This window comes from Octodon degus, unplaced genomic scaffold (genome assembly GCF_000260255.1).
Source record: "Octodon degus isolate 3935 unplaced genomic scaffold, OctDeg1.0 scaffold00035, whole genome shotgun sequence".
NCBI lineage: Eukaryota > Metazoa > Chordata > Mammalia > Rodentia > Octodontidae > Octodon > Octodon degus.
This window is the reverse complement of record NW_004524611.1, coordinates 13232916-13250358: the sequence shown is the minus strand read 5'-3', so window position 1 is coordinate 13250358 and position 17443 is coordinate 13232916. Positions and strand designations below refer to the sequence as shown.

General features: G+C 55.3%; 2 protein-coding genes across 5 annotated transcripts; one reads left to right on the top strand and one right to left on the bottom strand.

Annotated features, from left to right (window-relative positions):
- Window positions 1-10251: 10251 nt before the first annotated feature.
- Window positions 10252-11825, top strand: Cldn4 (claudin 4). Its single transcript, XM_004630427.2, has one exon. It carries the CDS (start codon window positions 10418-10420, stop codon window positions 11045-11047), a length of 630 nt encoding a protein of 209 aa, XP_004630484.1. The 5' UTR covers window positions 10252-10417; the 3' UTR covers window positions 11048-11825.
- A 1607-nt stretch (window positions 11826-13432) lies between these two features.
- Mettl27 (methyltransferase like 27) lies at window positions 13433-16851 on the bottom strand. 4 transcript variants are annotated; one of them, XR_002820967.1, is made up of 8 exons: window positions 16769-16851; window positions 16443-16569; window positions 16140-16257; window positions 15865-15911; window positions 15573-15708; window positions 15195-15287; window positions 14597-14707; window positions 13661-13746 (listed from the first exon to the last, which is right to left on the bottom strand). XR_002820967.1 is itself a non-coding variant. In XM_023714581.1 (7 exons), exons 1-7 carry the CDS (start codon window positions 16849-16851, stop codon window positions 13535-13537), a joined length of 816 nt encoding a protein of 271 aa, XP_023570349.1. In that variant the 3' UTR covers window positions 13433-13534. The 4 variants fall into 4 exon arrangements, 3 of the variants coding, with proteins under 3 accessions (XP_023570349.1, XP_004630626.2, XP_023570350.1); XM_023714581.1 differs by lacking the exon at window positions 14597-14707 and having other exon boundaries at window positions 13433-13746; XM_004630569.2 differs by lacking the exons at window positions 14597-14707; window positions 16140-16257 and having other exon boundaries at window positions 13433-13746; window positions 15865-15993.
- Between the last annotated feature and the right edge of the window lie 592 nt (window positions 16852-17443).

Sequence of the window (17443 nt, the reverse complement as noted above, 5' to 3'; positions counted from 1 at the left end):
TTCCTGATCTGCTCTTCTGGTCTGCTTCTTTTGATTGGTGAATTTACATTGTTGGTTATAGCTAATATATAGTAGCTTATCTTTGTCGTGTTGTTTTCCTATTGTAGGATCCCTATTTCCCGCCACCCCTGCTTAATTTCTTGGTCTACTTAGTGGTCTCTTCTCTTTTGTTGCTGTTCTTGAAGTTGTGGTTGTCTTTGTCTTTTTTTTTTTTTTTGGAGACAAAGTCTCACAATTCAGTTCAGGCTGGCTTTGAGCTCACTTTGTAGCCCAAGCTGGTCTCCAACTCCCAATGATCCTCCTGCCTCAGCCTCTCAAGTGTTGGGATTATAGGTGTGCACCAACATGTCCAGCTTCTAACAGCTTTTGATATTCTATTCTTTTCCTCAGTTTCTGGAATCTTGACTATTATGTGTCTCGGTGTAGATTTATTTTGATTATGGCTAACTGGAGTTCTATATGCCTCACTTATCTGTATGTCAGATTCTTTTCCTATGCTTGGGAAATTTTCTGCTAGCAGTTCTGAAATCTTTTTATGTCGTTTCTGTTAACTTCAGCTGTTTCACTGATACCTATTAGGCTTATATTATTTTTCTTGGCATCATCTTGCAGCTGTCAGATTGTTATTTCCTGGTTCCTTGTTATTTTTAAGAGATCTTTCCTTTTGTGTTCACTACTTGCAATGTTATCTTCATTGTCTGAAATTCTAACTTCAGTTTTGTGCAAGTGGTTTTGCCAGCTTTCAATGGAATTCTTAATATCCTGGATATCTGTTTGAATCTGTTTCATGCATTCTAGTTCTTTCTTGTATTATTCATTCAACATTTCCATCGTTTTTCTGTTCCCCTCTATTTTTTTTTTAATCTGTGTCTTCTTTAGATGTATTGAGCAATTCTTTCATGATTGTTGTCATTTCCTTTTTCCCTTAGAGATTATTTCTGATATCATTTCCTCCATAGTCTGATAGAGTTATTTCTTTATTTCAGTTGCTATCGTTTCAGAAATTTCAGATGTGTGAAATTCCAGGCTCTTCTATGCCTTAGCTCCTGGACTTGTTTTGGACGGGCTGGAGGTGCGCAGTTGTCTTTTGCTCCTTCCTTCTGTCATTCTTGAAGCTCTCCATATTCTCCCTGACTCTGAAGCAGTGGTGGGGGGCAGGGGGAGGGGGAGCAAAGCTTTCGGAAGAATGGGAGGGCAGGGTAGGCTCAGCGAAGCTCCCACTATGTCGGGTTCTGTGTGGCTTCCACCTTGGTGAGGGGTGAGCAAGCTACAATTCAGGAAGGCTCCGATGATGAGGGCAGGCTGAAGCTCCACGAGGCTCTCTCCACGGTGGGTGCGCCCAAGGTATGGCGCACCAAGGTCCTGCTGCTGGTGGGAGAGGCAGCAGAAGCTCAGCAGACAGCAGTGGTGACAGTGAGGGTAGAAGAGGTGGCTGCAGCTCAGCTGACCTCTAGGGAGGGCGAGGAGGCAGGGCCCACCTGGTCCCTGTGGCTGTCTTCTGGGTGCCTGGTTTCTTTGAATTGTGGCTGGGGCTCAGCTGATCTCTGAGCTCCAGCAAGGGAGAGGAGGAAGGGCCCTTTCAACTTAAGAGAAATCGCTGCCTATTTGGCCTAGCTCCTGGTTTTTGGCACTGGTCTGCAGTATTTTTTATGACCCTTTGGCAATGTCAGTATTGGCATACCAGGAAGAACACCTGATTAGAACAATTTTTTTTTTTTCTGGAATTGGGGATTGAATTCAGGCCCTTGCACTTGCCAGGGAAGTGCTTATTCCTCTGAGCCATCTCCCTGGCCCCTATGATTAGAACAATTATGTTCCCGTGGACAAGGTAGTACAACCAGCAATAACAATAGCATCAACCACAGTCTAGAGAATGACAAATGGAGGTAATTAATAATGTGCCGCCTTTACCCATAAGAAGTAGAGTTGTGGTTATATGACAAAATCAAAACACATCATAGAATTGTACATAGCCAATATACCCTTAGTATGGCAATTTTACCCTCTGGGAGAAAATTTAAAAGGAGTTGGGGAGGGGGGATAGAGAAATGGATGACGTGCTTCCGCAGATCGGAGCAGCCCTTTCCCACAGTGAGCCCGGGAGCAGGGAGCAGGCACTGCCCACCACCCTTTCCTCACTGAGGTCTGTCTGTTGGCTCTCCTCCTGGGCTCTCTTCAGATCCTCGCCGGGCCCTGGGGGCCCACTTCCCTCCTTCTTCTCTTCCTTGTGTTATTGTATTCCAGCGTCTGGACACCAAATCTCAGAGAGGCTCTTTTTCCATGCCATCTTCCCCAGACCTATTCTTTTTGAAACAGAACTTTTTAAAAAATGTTTGTTTTTATTTTGAGATGAGATCCTGCAATGATGCCAAGGTTGAGTCCAAATTCCTGGGCTCAGGTGATCCTCTTGCATCACCTTCCTGAGTAGCTAGGACTGCAGGTGCGGGCCACTTCACTTGGCTTAGTAGACTTTTTTTGTTGTTGTTGTTGTTATTGTTTTTGTACTGGGGGTGGACCCCAGGGTCCTACATGTGCCAAGCATGTGCTGGCCCCTGAGCCACACCCCAGGACTCAGGAGCACACCAGATCTTTTTTTTTTTTCCAGAACTGGGGATTGAACTCAGATCCTTGCACTTGCCAGGGAAGTACTTATTCCCCTGAGCCATCTCCCTGGCCCCAAGCACACCGGATCTTCTGCAGGACACTGTTCACATCCTATTATTAGGTCCCCTGAGCTCTTATCTGGAGCAGTTTCTCAGATTTTCCTTTTTTCACTCTTCCCTTTTTTGCTCCAGTACTGAGGCTCGAACCCAGGGCCTTTGTACTGCACTACGTCCCCAGCCTTATTTATTTTTCATTTTGAGACAGGGTTTTGCTAACTGGCTAAGTTGGCTGGACTAGGCTTGAACTTGTGATTCTCCGGCCCCAGCCTCCTGAGTAGCCCTGGGTACGGGTGGGTGTGTGACATCTCGCCTGGCTTCTTTCTTTCTGGCTGTTGTCAGAATCCAGTGCTGTAGTGGTCATGTATGAACAGTGGGGATGTCAGCCCCAAGGCTGTGTGTGGGTGGTCCGAGGAGGGAGATGGGGTCACTCAGACTTCCTAACAAGACTAGCACCATCCAGGCAATCACGTTGGGTCCTGGGGAACTGGGCTTTGCAAAATGGGAAGGAGCTGGACTTGAGGCTGAGCAACAGGGTGGACACAGGCCATGTTCTGGGCAAGGGCCTGGCACTGGGGACAGAGTATTGTATACTAAGGGCTGGGTGAACAGGGGCAGTGACCGTGGAGGTGGTGTCCAGCTGCCCTGGGGAAGGGCTCAGCACTGCAGCCTGAGGTGGGGTTCGTGGAACTCAGGGGGCCCCTGCAGGTAGGCGATGGCTGTGCCCTGTATCAGAGGTGACCAGCTTTCCCCGGAGCAGAGTGGGGGGCGATCCCAGGTTGGGGTTGTTCATGGATGGTGCAGTTGCCAAGGCGTGGGCTCACAGAGATGGAGCCTTTGATTCTAGGGCCAAGAGGCTCAGGGGACCTGGGCGAGTTTGTGCCTGGGGTCAGCAACCAAGAGAGGAGTAGGTCAATTGAGAGAGGGTGTCGAGGTGTCAGAGAAGGCACCGCTGCATGCTCATGTGATAAGAAGTCGCCCCCTGGAACTTCAATGAGCAGTTAACTAATAAATGTCTGAAAAAGAGAAGTGAGGCAGAGGTAGCTTTTTTCTTCTTCTTTTGTAGTACAAGGGGTTGAACTCATGCCTTGGTATTGAGCTGCATCTCCAGCCCTTTTTTATATCTTTTATTTTGAGGCAAGATGTCACTAAGTTGCTAACTTGTCCAGGATAGTCTCAAACCAAGGAGATCCCCCTGCCTTAGCCTCCCAGATTTCTGGGATTATAGGGATGCGTGTGCCACCACACCCAGCGACAGGTCAGTTCTGATTCCTCAAAGTGCCTTCAAAGGCACTGAGCCCCAGCAGTCTAGGAGGGGCCACTGAGACCCAAGCCTGGCAGTTTCCACAGCAGCCAGGACTCAGTGCAGCTGATGGCCAAGGGAGGGGTTTCCTGAGGTCCCAGGACACTGTGAGCCCCAAGTCAGAGGGCAGCAGGGCACTGGGAGGGTCCCCACCAGCCTGCCATGCAGCAGAACATGGGCTGACATTGATGGAGAAGTGAGAAGCACAGGGGCCTGGGCACACCCTGGGGGGAGGTAGGCATGGTGTGTGGTACAGGTGGGGCTGTGGGGATGGTAGGAGGGGGTGGCACATGCTAGGTGCCAGCTGGAGATTGGGAGGGAGGGTGGCAAACTGGGTGCCTTCAAACGACTCAGCCCCACACAACTAAAAAAAAAATCTGAGCCTCTTGGGGAGCCTGGCCACTCCTCGCCCTGCTGAGCCTCCATGCTCCAGGCTGCCCAGGGCTTGGGGGCCTAGAGAGGGGACAGGAAGGCCACACTGGACTCCACACCTGGGGCAAGGGTGGGGCGCTCTGATGGCTGAGTCATGGGGGCTGGGGCCAGCTGCTCCCGATTCGACTCCTGGGCTTTGTCCCTGTTGCTGCTGACTCACTGGCTAGAACCGGTCCCTCCCTGAGCTCTGCCTGCTCATTTCTTTTTCTCTCGTTCATGTGTCACAAAGCAGAGAGCGTCTCTGTAAACCAGCGTCATCAGGCGTGGTGCCCTGCCCACCCATCTTCTAAGAGCTTTGGGGAGGACTCCAGGGCCTTGCTCCACCTCCTGAAAGGATATATCAACAAAGAGCAAAGCAGGCAGGAGAGGGGGGGAAGAGACCCCAGTCCTCTTTGCTCTAAGGACAAGCAGAACAACAGTTAGTGCTCATGTTGTTTTCTGGAAAGAAAGGATGATTCCCTGATATAAAGAGGCACCTAGGGGCCGGGGGGATAGCGCAGTAGAATAAGTATTTGCCTAGCAAGTGCAAGGGCCTGAGTTCAATCCCCAGTTCCAACAACAACAACAACAAAAAAGCGCCTAGCCGGGGGCCTGGCCCATACCTAGCAGATGCTCCTGAAAGGTCTGCTGACTGACACTGGGAGGGCTGCAAAGGATGCCTCTTCTGTCAGACAGAGGGTCAGCAGGGGTCCTGTGGCCTCTGTGTGCTCTCTGGGGGCTGGCCTGGGAAAGCCTGGGGAAGACAAGGACCTCGGGGAAGTTGGGCGGCAGGATGGAGTGTGGAGGCGGGTGAAAGGCCCTCTGAAATGATGAAATGAGGCAGCTGTCTTGTTTCTTCTGCGTGACAGAATCTCACTATGCAGTTCAGGTGGGCCTTGAACTCATGGTGATCCTCTTGCCTCAGCCTCCTGAGCGCTGGGATTACAGGGGTATACCACCATCCCGGCTGCCCCATCCTCTTCATGTATCCTGCCCCTGCTCCCCTCTCAGAGTAGACCTGGACCCCAAGACGCCAGCTAGGAGGCAACAGGGTAGCCTTTCTGCCTTCCCTGGAGGTACCTCAATGTCTCCATCACGTGGGGCGCAGCCCAGGGACAGTACCCACTCCACCAATCTGGGTTGCCAGGTGGCTGGGATGAGGGCCAGGGCTATGGCTGTGGGACACAGGCCTGGAAAAGGACCTCAGCAGCCACGCAGGCCTGGCTCCCAGGCCTTCACACTTTCTACAGAGAGCGCCTGGTGACTAGGATGGGGCTGTCACCTCCTTCCACAAGTGAGGAAATGGGTCCAGAGGTGACCTCTCTTGCCCAATGTTCATGGCTGCTAGGAGCAGGGTTTGCACACCCCCCCACCCCCTAGGCACTGGGTTCTCTCTCAGGTGAGATTCCAAGAAACCACCCTGTCCTGACCTGGAGCTTGACAGTCCCCAGCCCTGGGCCCAGCCCTGAAGCTGCCCCACTGTGGGAAGTGGTTGGCCCAGATTGGCCTGGTCTGGGAGGGCGAGGCTCCTTCCAGAAAAAAATAGAGGACACGGCTCCGAAGGAGCCAGGAGTACAGGAAGAAATGTGTGTGGAGGAAGCGCATTTTAGGTTTCATGACATCCTTTCACGGGCCTTTTGTGAAGCTTTTTAATTATGGTGTTGTCTCTGGTTAAAAACGATATACAGTCAGGAGGCTGAGACAGGAGAGTCACCAGGAGTTGGAGATCAGCCCAGGCTACATAGGGAGACCCTGTCTTTAAAAACATAAAAGAAAACAGCAAGATGTAGGCTTGTAAGCTTTGTCTGGTGGCGTGGGGTGGGGGACTAGGAAATTTGTGTGCTGAGCTCTTAGTAAATTCTGGGAAAAAGTTTTTTGCTTTTGTGATGTCAGTTTTTGTTTGTTTGTTTGTTTTTTTCTGGCTCAGGCTGCCTTAAGGGCGGGTCTGATATGGCCTGTGGTGCTGGGGATCGAACCGTAGTCCTTTGCCCCTGACTGATTTTGCTCAAGAAGGCGCTTTAGACAACTGAGCTAACCTGCCAGCCCTCAATTTTTTTGTTTTTGAAATAGATCCTTTATTTTCAGTCAAAGTAGCTCCCTCACTGTCTTGAATTTTACTGTTTTATTAATTTACTGAGTCTACATCGCCGTGCACAACTCCCAAGCCACTTTCTTAGCAGCCCTGAGCCTGGACTTCCTCCTTTGTCCCCTGAGGATAGGCGCCTCTTTCTATCCTAGATGCCAGTAGGCGTGTGTGTGCGCGCAGGCGGGCGCAAGTGCTCGAAGAGAGCTGGAGAAGCCATACCTGGCAGCCACCTTGCTCCTGTGACCTCAGCCCTGAGCCTCCACTTCCTCTTTCGTTCACCAAGGACGTGAGCTCCCACTTCCCAAAAAGGCTGACCCATGGGGAGAGGAGGCAGGCCTGAGCTTCCCTTCCTAGGAAGGCAGGATGGGAGGCTCCCGCCAGCGGGTGGCAGCTAGGACTTCCCGAGAGCCACCTGGCAACCTGAGCCACACCCTGAGTGGCCATCTGGGAAAGGAAAGGGGTACCGATGCCCCGGAACCTAGCCACGCTGCTGCCTCCTGAGCCCAGGGCTGAGTTCAGTGTTGGGCAGCAGCCCCAGGAGAGGCTGCAGGGGCCTCCTGGCCCTGAGCAGGTGAAGCCTGCGGCTGTCGCCCACCCACATCTCCTGAGCACAGAGAACCTAGAAGCCGGGAGAGTCAGTGTTATGTGAAAATCATTTCTCCCCACCACAAACAACACTTTTTTAAAAAAATTTGGTACAGGGGCTTGCTTTGCAGCTCAGACTTGTAGTGATCCTCCTGTCTCAGCTTCCCCAGCTCTGGGATTACAGGTATGTGCTACCACTCCCGGTTTTGGTTACAGCCACTATCTCCCCAGCAGCCCAAGAAACTTTTTTTTTTTTTTCTTTTCAGAACCGGGAATTGAACTCAGACCCTGGAGCTTGCCAGAGAAGCACTTATTCCACTGAGCCATCTTCCTGCCCCCCCCTTTTTTTAACGTATTTGGTACACGGTCTACAGGGTCTTACTACATAGATAGGACTTAGGATTCTGTTTTCAGCCTCCCAAGCGCCGGGTGCACGATACCACACCCACTCTTAATCTCCCTCTCCGGGAGCCTGCCTGCTGTGCCCTGCCTAAGCAGGTGCTTTAGTCTGCTGAGCTACCTGGCTGGCCCACCAACAAACAACATTTTGGTCCTCCTCCTAAAATCAATCTGCGCACACTTCTACTCTCAGCTCTCTAGGAGGCTGAGGCAGGAGGATCACAAATTCCAGCCCAGTCTGGGTAATTTATCAACTGAATGAGACTTCATCTTAAAATAAAAAAAAAAAAAAAGGTCTGGGGATGGAGCTCAGGGGGAATGGCCCTGGGTTCAATCACTGGGGGTGTGGGGATGTGGGGGGGAGGAGATTGTGTAAGTGGGCAGGTGCGGCGGAGCTGATCTGGTGGAAGGGATGTTTGGATTAAAACCAGCCCAGGTAACACAATCCGGCGTTAGTACGCGCTGGGAAGCAGAAAAACAAAGCAGCGCACCGTGCCGCAGCCTGAGCTCCGTCTCCAGGCAGCTGCGGAGGCCCAGGAGAGCAGTGGGGCTTGCCATGGGGGCAGGTGGTCCTGTCTCACATGAAGTGCCAGCCCATCTCTCTGGCTGCTTCCGTGGGCCCCAGCTGTAAAGTCCTGGCGCGCTACCGCAGCGCCGCTGGGGGAGTTCCAGGAAAGGCACAACCGGAAGAGTGGAGGAGGGGTGTTGGGTGGGGGTGGAGTGTCCGGCCACCTGTGCTGTGCTGGAAGCGGCAGGTAAGGGGCAGTTGTCTGGCCTGGACAAACCTGGGCTTCTCACTGGGCCTCAGTTTACCACTGGTGGTGAGGTGACAGGTGAGACAGGCTTCCAGTGCATCAGGTGGGTGCTATCTCGCCAGGGGATCAGCCCACAGGCCATCGCAGGGTTCCTCAGAGCCTGAGTAAGGAAAGTCCCGGGAGGGAGGTGTGGCCGGCAGAAACTGTCCTTGTTTGTGCGTCCCGTGGGCGGGGCAGGTGTGGAGGCGCCCCCTCCGGACAGCAGGTGGGCGCCACCTCCCTGGTGCCTTCCTCAATCCTTACCCGCTGCGCACCTACTGCTTAAGACTTGCCTGTGTGTCCTCTGGGAATTCCAGGCTGGCTGGGAAGACACAGATGTGAGATGTGTGTGTCACCCCTCCCACTTGTAACAGATTGTCTTTCTGGGCCTGTGTTTACCAGGTGGCCCCACGTCTCCTATGTGCCCCTTAAACACTGATTGAACCCCGCTGGTGATTCTCCCCGGGAAGCTCAGGGGTCTTCCGGGTCAGAGCTGGCCGCGCAGCAGCTGGGTGTGGTGGCACAGGACCGTGACACCAGTAGTCTGGGAGGCTGAGGCAGGAGGATGAGAAGTTTGAGCCCAGTTGGGGCAACTTAATGATTTAGCAAGATCCTGTTTCAGACACACAGTCATCCTAGGGCTTGAAAGGGATGGGACTCAAGGGTGCCAGAGAGCCTAGCCCTGAGTTGCCTGGCTCCAGGTCCCTCACCATGAGCCACCCCTTCCTACCCTGGGTCCCCATAGCCTCTCTGCCTTGTGCGTGCATCTGGAGGTGCCCTGGGAGGGGCATGGACACCCCTTGGCCTGCCAACCGATGCCCTTGCTCACCTCTGCCCTCCGTGCCCAGGTGCACACAGGCTGGGGACGAGAGGCAGACATTCCTGACCCTTTCACTCTGGCCCCTCCCCCACGGGCCCAGTCTCCAGCTGGCTTCCTGGCTTCCGGAAAAGGCTGCTGTACCTGCCCCACCCCGCTCAACTCACAGCGGTGTTCGGTGCCCAGCTTACTGTAGAGAATTCAGCGCCCCCTGGAGTTGTGCGCGTCACACAGCACACCTTCACTGTTCAGCCCCACTACACCCCACAGCCATCCCAACCCCAGCTCTTCTCCCCTTTGAAGTCTCACGAAACTCCAAAACTGCACCTGGCCTGGCCTGCACCTGGCCTGGCCTTATCTGTCGCCTGGTGTCTTCCAGGGTAAACACATTTATTGATGGGGTGGAAGGTGCCCCTGGGCCTGGCCCCTGCTTGCTTTCCCCACCCAGTTCTGGCTGAGCAGGTTCAGGCTCTTGTCTCTTCTGCCTTAGCCGAAAGAGCATCACCCCCAGGCCCATCTCCCTTAGCGGAGCAGAGCTGGGGTTGCTGGGTGAGCAAAATGAGGGCACAGGCAAGAAGTGCTACACCCAGGAGCCCGCGGACCCCAGCTCCTTGTACCCCCAAACCTCCTCTGGCCAATGCTGGGAAAATTACTGGCAAGGTCAAATGTCTAGATGATGATAGCAAATAATAATAATAATAATAATAGCAGCACTAACATCATATGACAGGAGAGATAAGGACCGAAAGTGATCCGGTCATCACAGAGGAATTTCTCACCGACACTCCCAGGACTTCCCCTCCCATTATCTCCCCGCCAGGGTCCTGCCCCTCCTCCAATCCAAGCCTGCCAAGGTGCAGCCTGGGCTGTGAGGACCCCATCTAGGCTTCAGGTCCTGCAGGTGGCAGAGCCTGGCTGCCACCCTCTCTATCTGTCCCTGAGGACATCAGGTGCCCCCGGGCCTGTGACTCATTGTCTGAATCCTGTCTGAGCTCAGCTTGGGCACAGGGCAGGGGAGAGGGCAGTTTCTTCTGAGACCATCGGTGACTCAGGGGCCTGGGGCTGGGGCCTTTGTACCTTTCTTTGTTGGCCATGGCTCAGGAATCCAGTGAAACTGGTCAGGGGGAGGCCCCCAGGGATCTGGTCCCTCCTCTGTCCCCGCCCCTCCTCAGGAGCTGTATAACTGCACCTGTATGCGATTGCTGGGTGGCAGCTGGTGGTGGCGCAGAAAGGAACTGGTTGGGTGACACTTGCCGCGGGCGGCAGCAACTGGCTTTGTCTCTCCGGCCTCTTCGGGAAAGGCTTTCCCTGCCCCAGGTGGAACTTGAACTTCTCAGGAGGAACCCCCGACGCGGATAAGCCATGGCTTCCATGGGGCTGCAGGTGCTGGGCATCTCGCTGGCTGTGCTGGGCTGGCTGGGCACCATCCTCGGCTGCGCGCTGCCCATGTGGCGCGTGTCAGCCTTCATCGGCAGCAACATTGTCACAGCGCAGACCAGCTGGGAGGGCCTGTGGATGAACTGCGTGGTGCAGAGCACGGGGCAGATGCAGTGCAAGGTGCACGACTCGCTGCTGGCGCTGCCTCAGGACCTGCAGGCGGCCCGCGCACTCATGGTCGTGGGCATCATTGTGGCGGCGCTGGGGATGCTGCTGTCCGTGGTTGGGGGCAAGTGCACCAACTGCTTGGAGGATGAGACCACCAAGGCTAAGACCATGATCGTGGCAGGCGTGGTGTTCCTGCTGGCTGGCCTGCTGGTGCTGGTGCCTGTGTCCTGGACGGCCAACAACATCATCCGGGACTTCTACAGTCCGCTGGTGGCGTCTGGGCAGAAGCGGGAGATGGGTGCCTCGCTCTACATTGGCTGGGCGGCCTCGGGGCTGCTGCTGCTCGGTGGGGCCCTCCTGTGCTGCAACTGCCCTCCCCGCAGCGACAAGCCCTACTCAGCGAAGTACTCGGCGGCCCGCTCTGCCGCGACCAGCAACTACGTGTAGGAACTGCCAAGCCACACTGTCCCGTTTGGCTTTCTTTTTCCTGGCCTGAACTCCATCCATCCGGCTGGGGACCCCAGGATGGCTCTGCCACAGACTTCTGACTGCTGGCACTTGGGCTAGCAGGGATGGAGCAGTCCTTGACCCTTTCTGGCCCCTGGACACCTCACCGAGGCCTCTCTTCTCCATAGCCAGAATGAACAGTCAGAGACTCCTAAGCCACCTGCTCCGCATGGCCCACGGAATCGACAAAGTGGCGGTGGCGTGGGGAGCTGGCTCCTGCTGGCCAGGACGGCTCAGCCCCGACCTCAGGCTTTCCTCCCTGAGTCCCTTGCCGGTGCCCGTGCTGTCCACAGTGGCTCCCTGCCCTCATCCCTGTTGCTCCGGTTTTCTTTCTCGCCTTTTCTTGCCGCTTTCCCCGTGTCCTTGGGTGCCCCAGGCCTTGGTATGACGGATAGGGGATGGCAGGTGACTGGGTGGATCTGTGACTTCGACATGGAAATCTGCCCCTGTGGAAACCTGTACCACCCATGAGAGCACCAGGCCACCCACCTGCCCTCGGAATGGCGCTCGGACTGGCTGGACGGGTTTGTGGGAGGGGTGCAGGCGGAAGAAACAGGTTTGGTTAGTGTCTGGGGAGGGGGCCTGACATCGACCCACCTGGGGGAGGGTCCCTGGACTTCCTCCACTGGCCATCTGGTTTCTGTTTTTGTAATTTAAGATGTTCTATTCATCACTGTAATTATTATTATTTTCTACAATAAACAAAGTGTGCACACAAGGACTATGAATTGCCTCTGAATCCAGCCATGGAGGTGGGGGGTTGGGGCTGAGGAAAGGGCAGGGATCAGCAAGGGCCGCTGTGACCGGGATGTCCAAGCATGGTTTCAGGGAGCTGAAAGTTCTCTGAAAAGACTTCCTCCAGGCCCTTTAGTTGGAGGGAAGACCGGAAGCCCAGGACCCAGTTCTCAGGGAAGTGTTGGTGAGGCCAGAAAGGAGGACGACAAATGGAGACTCCCGAGGTCAGTGCCCCGCAAAGCTCAGCTTTGTCTGAGCTGGGAGGTGTCCCAGGCCTCAGCCTGGAATGTGTCTTTTCTGTCCCCACCCTCTGAATCTTGCTGGTCCTGAAGGCCCGGCTCTGAGCCGCCTCCCTCCCAAAGACACCTTCCCAGAGTCCATGGAGGAGTTGTCATTGGCCCCGACCCTCGTCCCCGTCCCCGTCCCCTCCCCTGCACTCCTTCCTCTGCACCTGTCTCTTCTCTTCTTGAATCCGCAGGCAACTGTGGAATTGACACATTTTTCTTTTGTAACAGGGTGGAGTCATTTCCCTAGTTTATTTTTTTTTTTTTTAAGATAAGGTCTTAGAGTTAAGTATTCATTTACTTGTTTGTTTTTGTGATACAAGGGATTGAACTACAATCATGAAGCTACATCCTCAGCCCTTGAAATTTTTTTCTTTTTTTTAGGCAAGGTCTTGCTATGCAGCTCAGGCTGGCCTTGAGCTCACTTTGTAGCCCAGGCTGGTCTCAAATTCGCAGTGATCCTCCTGCCTCAGCCTCCCAAGTGCTAGGATTACAGGTGTGTGCCACCATGTCTGGCTGCTCATCCTTTCTTTTAAAACTCAGGGGAAAACAGGATCATCCACTGCTAGTTTAACTCCAGCTAACACTTCTGCTGTACGCTCACCTGGGTGACCACTATGTGTGTGTATATATTTAGGTTGGAGATAGCCTTGTGTGACTCAAATGGGTTCCTGAGCCCTTCCCTGAGGCCACCCAAGTGTTATAATCAGCCCTTTGATGTCAGAGGGTCTCAGAGCACAGGAAGGCGGATGTTTTCAGAGCCCCTGGAGTCCTGGTTTGTTCACACTTGGAGACCACTGAACATTTGTCTCCCTCCTGCTGCTCACTGTGCCCACGTAGCAGACCACCCAGCTCCGCTTGCCTGCTTGCCTCCCTCCGTCCGTCTCACCCTTCTTTTCTTTCTTCCCTCCCTCCCTTCCTTTCTTCCTGCCTTGACTTGGCGCTGCATCTCCAGCCCTTTTTAAATTTCTATTTTGAGAGGGAGGATCACTCAGTTGCCCAGGTTGGGCTTGAATTTGTGATCCTCCCACCTCAGCCTCCCAGAGGACGAGGACTGCAGATGTGCACCACCACCCCTGTCTAGAGTCCCCTCATTCTCTTCCTCCCACGAGTGTCCGTAGATGGGTCCTCGGGGAGGCGGATGGAGCCCGGCAGCTCCAGCTCTGCGTGTACAGTTGCCTGTAAACAACTCTTGCAAAACTCACAGCTTTGGTTCAGGTGTACTGGGTGGAGGAATGAGCCTGGCTTGATAACGCAGGAACACTTGACCCTCTTTCCTGGAGCCAGAGAATTGTGGACCCATGAGTCCTTTCATCTCTGCTGGTAGTTCCTTTAATGGGAAGAGCATTCCAGAGGGGCAGCAATGGGACATGCAAGGTCACAGCTGGTTGGAGGTTGGGCCCAGGCCTCAAGCCCTCTTCCGGTACAGGTAGATGATGCCGGAGATGAAGCCATTCTTGGACTCGAGGCTGGAGGTGGCCAGTTCCCAGCGGTCTACAGGTTGAGCCACCAGGCGCTCCCACAGCCCAGTTCGCTCTAGCCCAACCAGGGTGGTCTCCAGATTCTCCTTGTATGGAAGGTTAGATGGGTTGGTCCTGGTGGTCAGACACACAAGCCCACCTGGATGGGGTAGAAGGGAGGTGGTGCTGGGGAGCACTGGGGCCATAGTCCCAGGCCTGTCCCTTTTCACCATGGCTTTGAGGCTGTGGACATTTGCAGCTTTGTCCCAGGTCAGTTTCTTTGACCTCCCCCTCTGCTGGGAACACTCTATGTTTCTCATCTGGACAGCCTCCTATACACCCTTCAAAGCCCAAGTGTCCTTGACCCTAGGAATTCTTGGCCCATTGCCAGCTGCTGGCCTCCCTGTCACTGCTTACCAAGCTCCTCTGTGGAGGACACAACTGGGTCAGGACACACAGGAAAGAAGCACCTGCGCATTGGACCTTGGAAGTTCCTGTGCTTCTGAGCCTCAGTTTCAGCAAGGCAGAGAGGAGAGGACTATTCTGTTCCACAGTAAGACCAGAGCTTTGCATATCTATATGCAAAATGTGTCTGGGCAGGGCTCCTGGGGTAGGAGTGGGGAGGAGCAGAGTGCTGCTCAGAGGGGCATGAAGGCCTGCAGCAGGGGTCCCGTCCCTCATGGGGGGCGGATAGGGCTCTGGCCATCCCCCTGGCCCTTGCGAGTTCCTTGATGGAAATCCCATCTTCCTCACCCAACCCCGTGTCTCCTGGGTGACCCCACGGAGGCTGGATCTGCCAGCAGCCAAAGCCTGCCCAGACCTGTCCAGGCTCGGGCCCAGCCCCTCTCAGCCTGCTGCAGGGCTAAGGAACGGCAGGGACAGGAAATGTTTTTACCACCTGACTTCCTGACCCTGTCCTGCCCCGGGCCAGTGCCTCCTGGCCCACATGCCACCCTCTCGTGACTGGCTGTTCCTGTGCAAAGGTCTTCTTGGGGATCTCCAAAGCTCACCTCTCAGCTCTGCAGCATGGGGTAGTCCTCACAGACTCATGGGCCACCCTGCCCTGTGCTTGCTGGGGGCCATCCGGGCAGTGGGGGCTCAGGGGGCAGGGTCCATGCCCTCCACAAAGAGCAGAGCAGAGTGGCGCACAGTAAGACCACAGCGAACACAGAGCCTGCTCAGGGTGCAGAGCTGCAGAGAGTGACCACATCCTCACCTCACTGGGCAGCCCCAGTCCCCAGATGTGGAACTGAGACCAGGAGAGAGACCCTCTAACACCAGACAATGAGACAGTGAGGAAACTGGAGGACAAAGGGACGGAACTGAGTCGGTACTGCATGCCAGGACAGAAGCAAGGCCTGCGGGGTCTGATTTCCTTCAACTGGCCCTGCCAGCCTATGGGGCAGGGACTATGGGGATGAGGTGGGACCTCCCCATCTGCTGATGGCAGGTATCATCAGCTCCCAGGCATGAGGAAAGCCTTACACCTGTCTGCTCCACCTGTGCCGTTGCATCTGCGGCGGCGGCTGGTGGACCCCAGGCCTCGCTTGGCCTGGGTATGAGGTGTGCAGAGGAGAAGGTGTCTGTGGAGGGCTGGAACTGCCTTACCTGGCTTGGTGACACGAAGGAGCTCTGGAATGGCAGTGCATGGCACCTGGCCCTCGCTGAGGGCACCCACCATCAGCACCGCATCGTAGGTCCCTGCAGTAGGGAGGGCATTTGGTACAATGCTCAGCCTACTGTGTGGCCGATGATCACTTCTGAGGCCGGGCCCCACAGTGGGGCTGCCACCTGTGTCTCAGGGCCCAGATCCAGGGCAGGAGACAGGTGCTGGGGCACAGTCCTGGGCTGACACCAGCCATGTGGCAGGGCTCAGGGAGCATTCTGCAGCGTGGATGGGGGTTCAGTGGCAAGAGAAGGGGCTCGCTGCTTGGCAAGGCAGGTGTGTGGCAGGCCTTGGGGTATCTGGTGCTAGAGAGGAAATACCTTCAGGGCTGGGAAGAGGCTCCTGGCCCAATGTGCAGAGGCTGAGCTGCTGGTAGAGGCCTCGGGCCCGGGCATGTTCCAGCATCCCCGGGCTCCCATCCACTCCGTGCAGCTGCAGGAAGCCGCGGACCTGCAGCTGGGGTGGGGAGCTGGGTCACAGTTCAGGTCTTGCCCTTTCTCAGCAGGGTCCCCCACAGCCTGGGAGGAGAGTGGCCCTGCAGTGGCAGAGTTCTGGGCACAGGAAATTTGAGCAATGGGAGGTTGGGATGACAGGGACATGAGGAGGCCTCACCTCAGCAGCTACCAGGCCAGTACCACAGGCCACGTCCAGGATCAGGGCTGTGGGGGGCAGATGTGGGATGGCCTGGGTGAGGCAGTCCACAGCCAGGCTGGGAGCACGGTACTGCAGGACAGCCACATCCTGTGGACAGAACACCGAGCCTGCCACCACCTGTGCCCCGGTGTGAGCATGGGGGTATGTCTGCCAGCTAAGGGGGCATGGGGGGGGGTCGGGGATGGGGCCCTGCCAGGAAAGCAAAGGAGACTTGGGTGTCTGGAGTCCCCAACCTGCGGGGGTCAGTCCCTCAGGGGCCAGGTCTGTGTGGTCCACTGTCATCCGTAATGGCACCTCCTCCAGGCAGACGCCGAGTCTGAGTTGCCTCCTCAGGGAGTTGCTGGTCCAGAGCTGGCAGGGGCCACCGTGGGGAAGAGAGAGGATCCTGTCCTCTCCAGAAGATGCATAACTGCAGATTCTTACCCAGGCCTTGATTCCATTCTCACAGTGCCAGAGATGCCAGGCCAACTATTCCCATTTCACAGAAAGAGAAGTCAAGGCTGGGCGAGCGGAGGCGAAGACCTAGGTGAGCTTACCTGGTCGTAGTTGGGGGCCCAGAAATCATAGAACTGGAGCTTTTGGGATAGGTCTGTGATGCTGTGGGCAACCCCGACCTGCTGCAGCACCTCGGGAAGCCTGCCACCCTCCTCCTGAGCCATCCTCCTGTGGAGACACCTCCTCGTTGTCCCCAGGCCTGCATCAGCCTCCTGTTTCCCCACCGCGGCCCAGTTCGTGAGCAGACACGTGGGCTTGGACCTTTGCACCCCCGAGCTGCGGGATTGGCAGGGGCGTGCGGAGGTGGGGGTTGGGGTAGCGGTCAGAGCGGAAAGGGTCTCTCAAGGGACAGAGGATCAGGACTTACAGGGGACCAAACCTGCCAGGGGTCCGAGGGATCCACAACTCTTGACTGGGCCTCGTGGCAATCCTAGCGAAGTCCCCCCCCATCCCCCCTCCCCCGCGCCCCTGCAGCCCTTGATGACTTGTTTCCGTTAAGACAAAATGCCCAATCAAAGCCAACCACTGACCCCACGCCCCTAGCACCAGCCAATCAGCTCAAGGCTCTCGTCCGTCCTCCAGCCAGCGACAAATCAAGACTTTCTGAGATTTATTTCTCACTACAGTGTACCGCAGTACTGTCTCGGAATTTGGGCGGCTGTTGTGAGCTTGACATTCGGCTAATGCATCTGCTTTGCCCCCTCCCCTCACACACATCGCCTTTTTTATTCAGTAGTGGGAATTAAACCTGGGGGGAGGAGAGAGAGAGAGAGAGAGAGAGAGAGAGAGAGAGAGAGAGAGAGAATTTTTTTGAGATAGGGTCTCTTCAAATTACTAAATTGTCATGGCTCATCCCATCTCACCCTCCCAGAGTGCGGAAATTAAGGTGTGCGCTTAACTTTTGCTTTGCATTCATAATTTAAATAGTCACATGTAGTGGGTGGCAGGCTGGCTGAGGTACTGGACGGTGCTGGGAGTCCTGGCGCTCAGTTTTATCTGGAGTTGCAGAAGCCTCAGCGTCGCCTTGGGTTCCTCCAGGAGC